The sequence below is a fragment of the Octopus bimaculoides genome, chromosome 14 (assembly GCF_046866305.1).
Source record: "Octopus bimaculoides isolate indiv1 chromosome 14, ASM4686630v1, whole genome shotgun sequence".
NCBI classification, from domain to species: domain Eukaryota; kingdom Metazoa; phylum Mollusca; class Cephalopoda; order Octopoda; family Octopodidae; genus Octopus; species Octopus bimaculoides.
In genome coordinates, this window is record NC_142941.1 from 14,693,963 (window position 1) to 14,704,323 (window position 10,361).

Sequence of the window (10,361 nt, forward strand, 5' to 3'; positions counted from 1 at the left end):
GTCAGAGAATGTACAGTTGTAAATGTGTGAAAATTAATATAATTTAAACTTATTTGTCTCATTTGAATAACCAAACAAGCAAAATATATAGTGTTTCCTAAAAATCCATAATGTTTCCAATACTGTATTATATATATATATATATATATATATATATATATATATATATATATATATATATATATATATATATAATAATAGGGATAAAAATCCAAATTTACATGTAAAAGCCCAATTAAATTCAATTTATCAAAAATCATGGATGAGTTCATGAACTTTGGTTCTTTTCTCTAAATATATATATATATATATATATATATAACAAATATTATTAACTACACATACTTAATGTATATACTTCATGTATTTTCCAGTGGCTGCAATGAATTGTGTAGTGGAGTATAAACAGTTTCAAGGCACCGGTGCTTTGAGAGTGTATATATTCCACCATGCTATTTCAGCTGCTGGAAAATATACAAAGCATATCCATTAAGTATATGTAGTTGATAATATCTATTATAGTAGAGCTGCTTTTATCTCATATACACACACATAATCACACACACACATTCAAGCACACATAATCACACACACACACACACACACACACATGTATATATGTATGTTGAGCAATAATTTCTTTAGAAATGCCATCAGCTTGTCATCTTCTCCAAGTTTGTAGCTTTATGTATTGATGTGCTGAAGTTCTGTTTAATTAAGCTTTAGGTATTTATTTTAATAGTCATTCTTAATTAGCTATTTCTGTTTTTGTAGTCTTTTTTTTCTCTCCTTTTTCATGTTTTGCTTAGTTTGCTATTTCTTTGTTAGTTTAATGACTTGAATTTTTTTATAATCTTTGTTTTTTGGTTGTGGTTTAGTGGTAATGTTTGTTGCCAAAAGGAAACAATCATAGAATTAAAGATCTTTCAAAATTCACCAAAGTTCTTGTAGTTTAGCCTCACATTACCTTTGTTTGAGCAAACCTAGGTTCAGAGAGGGGCTATTCCTACCATGATCATTCTCATGTTATGTATATTTAAGACTACTTCGGCATAAAGTTCCTTTTTCTTTTTTTTTTTTTTTCTTTTTTTCAAGTTGGCAGGTTTGTGATTTGCTGATGTATTTGCTTTCTCCAGTGTACAAAGAAGATCTATTTGGATTTTTTTGATAAACAAAACTTTTATTCTTCCTATAAACAAAAAAACAAATACTGTCTTTACTACGAATGACAAAACATTGAGAGAGTTTGAATATTATTGTTCTTGGTGTAATTGTAGCAGCAATCAAACGTTATCAGCTGGTCATTGTGCTGTTGTCATCATTGTTCAGCTGCTGTCAGCTTGTGGCAGCAGCTGTCCACATCTGTGTGGGCTGTCCCCTGGTCATCTCTCTGTGCTTTCTCTCAATGCTCTCTCTCAAGTAGTCCTGGTACGCTAAATTTATAGTGCTGGATAGGCCAAGAGAGAAAGGTACAAAAAGGTGGAATCATTGCTGAAGCCAGTTCTGATTAGTTAAACTTTTTTATCATGTGGGTAATATTCTAGCAAATTTTGACATCCAGTAATTGCTGTATATTCCCACTACACCAGCAAGAAGATTTACTGTGCAGAAGTTCTTTAACCCTTTAAATTTAGAAATCATATATATCCACACAAAATTTCATTACCCTTATCTTTTGTAAGCCGTTTAATATACAAATCTATCTTTTATTGAGAAATATCATATTTGAGACTATTTTCTGTTGAGATATGTCAAGTTTAGTCCCTGAGACCCCTTTCGGAGCCCCCTACCTAATATATAATATCCAAATAAAATTCCCCCTACCTAGTATATAATATTCAAATAAAAAGCAGTTAAGCAAGGAAGTATATGTAAAATAGCTGTGAGACTGAAGAGATAAGAAACGAGGTGAAGGATTCTGGGAGAGGTTTTTCTTAGCCCCTGGTTATTTCAAGCTCAAACTGGCCTATGATCAAAGTCATGCAAGCTGTGATCATCCAGCTTTTTTTTTTTTCTTTTCTTTTTTATCTCTAAAACTGTAATGTATACAGAACTCCGTTTCCCTAGACACATTTTTCTTTCTATTTCTGCTGCTTTTTTCTGTTAGTAGGGTGTGTGATGTGACTAAGATTTGGCCATTATATCTTGTAGGTTCAGTGACATCGTAGAAGCTCCTTGTTCGGCACATCAAAAACATTTTGAGTAGTTGTTGTTTCTCTTGAATACGCCATCCCTTAAGTCTTATCCATTTCATTCTTTTATTTATTTTTTTTAATTTTGTGATTTTTTTTTTTATATCCATTTTCTTTTCTTATGTTTTTCTCTCTAATGTTGTCGAGGTTTTTTATGGCTTGTATCCCAGTTTTGCAACATTCATAACAGCATTTTTCAGACTAACAATTGGATATTTTCATTTGTTTTTGCACATGTCACACAAGTTGTTGCCTTAAAAAATAAAAGAAATTAAACAAAAACAAAACAAGAGAAAACTAAAAAAAGAAAAAAAAACAAATTTAATTTTACTCACAGTTTTTCCTTTTTGTTTTTATCTTTTTCTTCTTATTTTGTATCATTTCTTTCCTTTTCACTTCTAACTTTCTCCTCCTCCTCCTCCTCCTTCTTCTTCTCCTCCTTCCTTATGTTTTTGCACTCTTTCTCCTCCTCTTCTCCCCCTCCTTTTGTCTTAAGCTTTTGCACTCTCTCCCCTCTTCCTCCTCCTTTCACCCCTTCTTCCTCCTCCTTTCACCTCCTCTTCCTCCTCCTTTCACCCCCTCTTCCTTCTCCTCTCTGTCATGTTAACCATGTTTCTTTAAGCTTGAGCTGTTAATCCATAAATGAGTGCTATGCTCTCTACTGTCACTTTAAACATTCTTGTCACTAACGCCTTGTTTTACAGAACCCATCGAGAAGTGCACTAAAAGGAAGCTGTTTTTTTATAAAAGTAAATATGTTTATTTGAACAACATACATATTATATATAATATATATATTATATATACATATATGTACATATATATATATATATATATATATATATATATATATATATGTATGTATATCTGTATTTACATATGCATATATATATATGTGTATATATATATATGTGTATATAAATATATATAATATATATATATGTGACATGCCCGGGTGTTTAGTTTTTTTTTCTCATTACCCCATCTCACCTTATCCTCACCAGCACACAACAACATTATTCCCACCCATCACCATTACTACTACTACCACCACCTCCACTACCTTCACCACCACTACCACCACCACAAAAACCATAGCCTTGCATCCATTGTATTTTTGCTCTTCTTATATATATATATATATATATATATTTTTTATCCATTTATTAATTTATTTGTTAAATACTATTATTTATTGATTTGAAGAAAAGGAAAAAAAAAACCCAACAAATTTTAAGAATCTCTCTTTTATTCTTTGTGCTATGCTTTTGTTTCTGAACCCCTTTCTTCATTTTTATTTCTTTGCTTGTAATTCATTAATTAGTTAATTAAAACAATTAAGTTAAGTAATTAGAATAACAAAAGGTTAATATTTTCTTTTTTTTTTATTTACAAGTTATTAAGAACAGCCCACATCTTGCACAAGGTACTATCAATTTAACAGAATAGCTCATGATTCAATGCAATAGCTCAAATAGAACTGTCTTCATGCACAACATGCACTCTATACAACAGCTTAATAGTCTAAAACACAACTCACACAATGTATACTATACAAGACTAAGGCCCAATAAGGTAACTGAACTCATGTTGCACACACTGCACACTACAGAACATACACTATTATATCAAGAAGCAAGAAACTAAACTCCGTAATAAAACAAACTGGTGTAGTACACCAAGAAGAGTTGTCTGTGCTCCCCCAATCCCAACAAAAATAACAACACAATGCTGTTTACACACATCAGGTCCGCAGAGATAAATGAAGTGGTACACAAGAAATTTGCATTAAACTACCAAAGGAAAACTTACCGTAATAATAATAATAATAATAATAATAATAATAATGGTCTTAAATTTTGGCACAAAGCCAGCAACTCTGGGGGAAGGGGTAAGTTGATTATATCAACCCCGGTGTCAACTGGTACTTATTTTATCTACCCTTTTTCCCTTTTTCCTTCTAGTCCTTTTCTTATCTTGCAAGTTACTTGGCTACCTCACTAATGCTGGTGCCTCAAAAAAAATTACCCAGTATACTCTGTAAAGTGGTTGCTGTTAGAAAGGACATCTAGCCATAGAAATCATGCTAAAGCTGTCACTGGGAGCTTGACACAGCCTTATGGCTCACTGGATCCTGTTAAACTGTCTAACCCATACTAACATGGAAAAGAACATTAAATGATGATGATGATGATGAGGATTCAATGTGTCCTTTGATTCTTCAGACAGTAAAATGTGACTTGAGGATGATTTAACAGTGATTTCTAGTAGGTTAAGTGACTGCATAGAGGCTCTTCTGTTGGCTTGTATTCCTTTTTTTTTTCTTTTTGAAATTAACAAAAATTATTAGAATCTTACGAGTCGGCAGATTAATATCATCATCATCATCATCATCATCCTCATCATCACTTAACCCTTTTGATACCAGCTTGGCTGAGACTGCCCCTGGCTCTGTAGTACAAATGTCTTATTTTTAAAAGTTCTGAATTAAAATCTTCCATCAAGCCTTAGTCACAATTTATGTTCCTAGCACTAGCTTAATGATAACTTATTTTACTAAATTCTTTGTTAGATTTAAAATTAATTGAAAGAAACACAGCATTTCAATAGAATTATGGTAACAAAAAAGTTAATGTTTGTTTTCCATGCTGGCATGGGTTGGACAGTTTGACCAGAGCTGGCAAGCTGAAGAGTTGCACCAGGTTCCAGTCTGATTTGGCATGGTTTTCATGGCTGGATGCCCTTCCTAATGCCAACCACTTTACAGAGTGTGTTGGTTGCTTTTATGTTGCACTACATGGGCACTTCTACATGGCACCAGCGTGAGTGCTTTTTATGTGGCATTGGCACATGACTCTTTCAGACCAATCCTTTTCACCAGGGGAGTGCTCTTAATATTCCTACTGTGGAGTACGGGTCTTCTTGAGTACAGCAAGGTGCCAAGTACTAGTTAATTAAATTGGTAAATTTAAGCTCATTAACCCCTTTTATACTTATTTGCTTGAGACCACTTCTGGTTCTATGATACAAATTTCTTGTTTTAAAGTCGAAATTAAAACCTTCCATCAAAATTTCATGTTAATTTATGTTTCAAATACTAGCTTAATAATGACAGTTATTTTACTAAATTTTCCATTATTTGAAAAATTATTGAAATGAAGGCAGCGTATTTCAGCAGAAATATGGAAACATGAATGTTAAAGAACAGAGATTTATGTGATTAATTTTGATGGGAACTTAATCTTTGATTCAAACTGAAATTTTAGGTTCATTTTTATTTTCTTCACAAATTGAAAAAATTCATTTGACCAATTTTTTGTATCTTCATTCTTTCTTTTGTTTCCTTATATTTTTCCTTATATTTTTTCTTCTATTTTCTTTTTTAAAAACTTTTCTGAGGTTTCCAATTGTTGATAGACTATCTTCTTTTATGCCTACATACTTGTATATACACACACATATGTACATTTACATATATACAAAATACAAACATTTTTATATAGCAAGTGCCTGTCAATTTTGGAATACTTTTATTATTTCTCTTGGTTCCTTGTATTCCTGTGATTTTATCTTTAAATAATTTCTGATTTTTCCAATGTTAAACTTTATCTACTCAACACTCAAACATGTTTATATATACACATTTGTTTATATATACACATTTGTTTATATATATATATATATATATATATATATATATATATATATATATATTAAATGTGAACATGAATAAGAAAAGGGTGAAAGAGAAAAAAAAAGTATGTTTGTAGACACATTTTGTCATTAACGTAGTTCTCAGGGAGATTCAGCCTCATATAAAGTATGACAAGGTTAGCCCCTTTGAATTAAAGCTACAACTCATTTTGGCCAGCTGAGTGGACTGGGGCAAGGTAGACCTTCAAGTGGTTGGAAGAAAATAGAAAAAGATCTTATATAGGGGCAGGAAAATCTTTTTAGTCAGGTATTAATCCTGTCTTAACAGCTGCATTTGTGGGTCTCATAGATCTAAAGGCCAGGCTACCAGTTAAACACACACACGCACACACACACACACACTTATATATATACATATGTATGTATATATATATGTATGTATGTATGTATGTATACCCACACACACACACATATATACATATACAACGGGCTTTCACACAGTTTCCACCTGCCAAATTCATTCGCAAGGCATTGGTCAGCCCAGGTCTATAGTAGAAGACACATGCCCAATGTGCTGCACAGTGGGATTGAACCTGAAACCACATGGTTGCAAAGTGAGCTTCTTAACCACATGCCTATGCCTGCACCTGTGTTTTGGCAAATTTGAAATTAATCTCAAAATTTAATTATTCTCAAAAGTCTCTGTTCTTTTGTTTTGTTTCCTTCTTAAATAATTAGTTGTCTCTTGTGGGTAATTAATTTCATTTTCATTGTTACATAGTGGTGTTTATTTATCAATTTATTTATTTATAATATTGTTGATATTGTTGTTGCTGTTCATTTGTTGGTGTTAATTTAATTGCTTTGTAGCTGAACCATAATTTATATCTTATTTTTCAATTTCCTTGTCTACACGATATCTTTAATGACTAATTATAGAAATCTCTGTGTAGAATCTCCAAATTATATTGGTTTCTTTTATGAGTTGCTATTTCCTCCTCACACAACTTTCTCGTTTCCATGTATTATAATAAAAAGCTTAATGCAGTCTTATGTATTATAACTGCTTAATTAAATTTCAGTGTTTTAGGCATAGGAATTACTTGTTGAATCAAGAGAGAGAAGTGAAATATAATTAGCTTTTATCTCTTATCTTTTACCTTTTACATGTTTCAGTCGCTAGACCGTGGCCATGCTGGGGCACTGCCTTGAAGCATTTTAGTCAAACAAATTGACCCCAGTATTTTTTTGTTTTTTAAAGCCTGGAACTTATTCTATCAGTCTCTTTTGGTGAACCACTACAACAATTGTCAATCAGTGGTAGGAAATGACACAAACACACATGACAGGCTTCTTTCAGTTTCTATTTACCGAATCAACTCACCAGGCTTCGGTTGGCCTGAGGCAATTATAGAGGTAAACTGTTAGTGCACATATACACAGGATTTAAGTTAACTATGTTGTATTGAAACATGTGTGGTGTTTATTAAATGGATGTCTAAATGTACTCATTCTCGACTCTATTTATTCAATTATGTCTATATATATATATATATATATATGTGTGTGTGTGTGTGTGTGTGTGTGTGTGTGTGTGTGTGTGTGTGTGTGTGTGTGTGTGTATGTGTGTGTGTGTGTGTGTGTGTATATGTGTGTGTGTGTGTGTATATGTGTGTGTGTGTGTATATGTGTGTGTGTGTGTGTGTATATGTGTGTGTGTGTGTGTATATGTGTGTGTGTGTGTATATGTGTGTGTGTGTGTGTATATGTGTGTGTGTGTGTGTGTGTATATGTGTGTGTGTGTGTGTATATATGTGTGTGTGTGTGTGTATATATGTGTGTGTGTGTGTGTGTATATATGTGTGTGTGTGTGTGTATATATGTGTGTGTGTGTGTATATATATGTGTGTGTGTGTGTGTGTATATATATGTGTGTGTGTGTGTGTGTGTATATATATGTGTGTGTGTGTGTGTATACATATATATGAGTAATGTTTGTTGCCACTTCAACATGGCTGTTCCATACATAGCAATGTTACTGCTGCTTTTTAACCCTGGGAGGACTTCTTTTACTGGGGTTAAAAAATAGTAGTAACCTTGTTCCATACAGAACAGCCATGGTAAAGCAGCAACAAACATTACTTTTCAGTATAATTACTACTTGCATCCCTTATAGAGATTTTAGAACTAACTACTTTGCTTATATATATACACATATATATATATATAAATATATATATATATATATATATATATATATATATATATACATATATATATATTCTTTTATTTGTTTCAGTCATTTGACTGTGGGTATGCTGGAGCACCGCCTTTAGTCGGACAAATCGACCCCAGTACTTGTTTTTTGTAAGCCTAGTACTTATTCTATCAGTCTCTTTTGCCGAACCGCTAAGTTACGGGGACATGAACACACCAACATCGGTTGTCAAGTGATGGTGGGGAACAAACACACACACATATATATATATACGATGGGCTTCTTTCAGTTTCCGTCTACCAAATCTACTCACAAGGCTTTAGTCGGCCTGAGGCTATAGAAGAAGACACTTACCCAAGGTGCCACGCAATGGGACTGAACTCGAAACCATGTGGTTGGTAAGCAAGCTATATATATATATATATATATATATATATATATATATATATATATATATATATATATATATATATATAGGTTGGTAAGCAAGCAATATATATATATATATATATATATATATATATATATAGCTATTCTAGAGAAGATATGAAATAGAGAGTGAAGTGGAGAAATGAAAATAGACGTGAGATATGCAGGGATATTGTATCTTCAGTTCCATTATTTAAGCAGAATGGCATACATATAAGTTTCCTGCGCCTTGTAAATAAGTTCCAATAGTATTTAAAATTTGTCATTTCAAGCATAGAATTTGTACATGGTGTTATTGGATCGAGGGTTTTTTTACCGTCTCTGATGAAGGGATATATAAAATATCCCGGAAACAGCTGTAAGACCTTCTCTTTATAAATGTTCTGAATTCTTTCACAGCTTTGGATTATCTCATTCTTTTAATTTTTTATATATATGCTTGCTAATATATGACCTACATTGGACTCCTCATTCGCATAATCACCGAACCCGGAGCTTAACTATAGTCTGTCCATAGCATTACCTGACACCTTTGGGTCTTCTTGACACCATTACCTCTCATAACCTCAATATATATATATATATATATGATATGAGAAAATAGAGAGGTAATTAATTAAAAAATTGACAAACATCCCTTACAGCTGTTTCAATTCAGACCTTCAGAAAATGAATTAGATTAAAAATTATTTGAAAGTCAAATCTCTTCAGAGGTAGATAAAGATGTACAAAATAGGTGTTGAATTTCTGCATGTTGAGTAAACAGCTGCAAACCATTGAGTTAATGATTTGCAGCCATTTAATTAATTAATTTTCTGAAGGTCTGGATTAAAACAGCTGTAAAGGATGTTTGTCAATCATTTAATTTAATTACCTTTCTATTTTCTCATCTTATTATTATAATGAATAAATATTTATAAACCACGGTTTATATAATTACTTTGCAGTTGAGTATTTACTCTTTTACTCGTTTCAGTCATTTGACTGCGGCCATGCTGGAGCACCGCCTTTAGTCGAGAAAATCGACCCCAGGACTTATTCTTTGTAAGCCTAGTACTTATTCTATTGGTCTCTTTTGCCGAACCGCTAAGTTACGGGAGCATAAACACACCAGCATCGGTTGTCAAGCGATGTTGTGGGGACAAACACAGACACACAAACATACACACATATACATATACATATATACAACGGTCTTCTTTCTGTTTCCGTCTACCAAATCCACTCACAAGGCTTTGGTCGGCCCGAGGCTATAGTAGAAGACACTTGCCCAAAGTGCCATGTGGTTGGTAAGCAAGCTACTTACCACACAGCCACTCCTCCTACATGATTAATATGATGTTCAGTATTCTTTGCTTTTGCTATTCCTGAATGACGTTTGTAATCTTTAATTGTGTGTAGATGTGTGTGTGTGTGTGTGTGTGTGTGTGTCTATTCACTTGGGCATTGCAAGACCAATAACTCAATGTAGAGCTCAATATACATATGTTTCAGAACGAAATGTTGGCTGAGTATACAGTGGTAATAAGAAAAAGAGATGAGAGAGGAATGATTATCTTATGAGCTACATTACATTTGTAGAATTATATTTGTGCCTAAATAGGGAATGGCAACATCAATGGGTTATGGCAATACAGATGTATATAAGAAAAGTGTATGTCCAAAATTTGATTAGATGCATAAGTGGAAATATATGTATATATACATATACATGCACTCTGAGGCATCCACAGATACAGACAGACACACATATGCAAAAACCCAACTCAGAGACACACAGAGACATGCACAAGCTCTGGGACATATGTACACATGCTGTACTCTTTCACCACAACTTTCTCTCACTCTTACTTCCTGTTTCTGTTGTG

The 10,361-nt window shown here is 32.9% G+C and overlaps 1 protein-coding gene across 1 annotated transcript in view; it reads left to right on the top strand.

Moving 5' to 3' along the window:
* LOC106880816 (protein unc-79 homolog) overlaps positions 1-4,236 on the top strand; it is a 48,562-nt gene extending 44,326 nt beyond the window's left edge. The window contains exons 26-27 of the mRNA XM_089363316.1: positions 2,897-2,941; positions 4,157-4,236. Of these exons, the coding sequence (XP_089219442.1) occupies positions 2,897-2,941; positions 4,157-4,236 (125 nt within the window). The remainder of the gene's footprint in view (positions 1-2,896; positions 2,942-4,156) is intronic.
* The last annotated feature ends 6,125 nt before the right edge of the window (positions 4,237-10,361 follow it).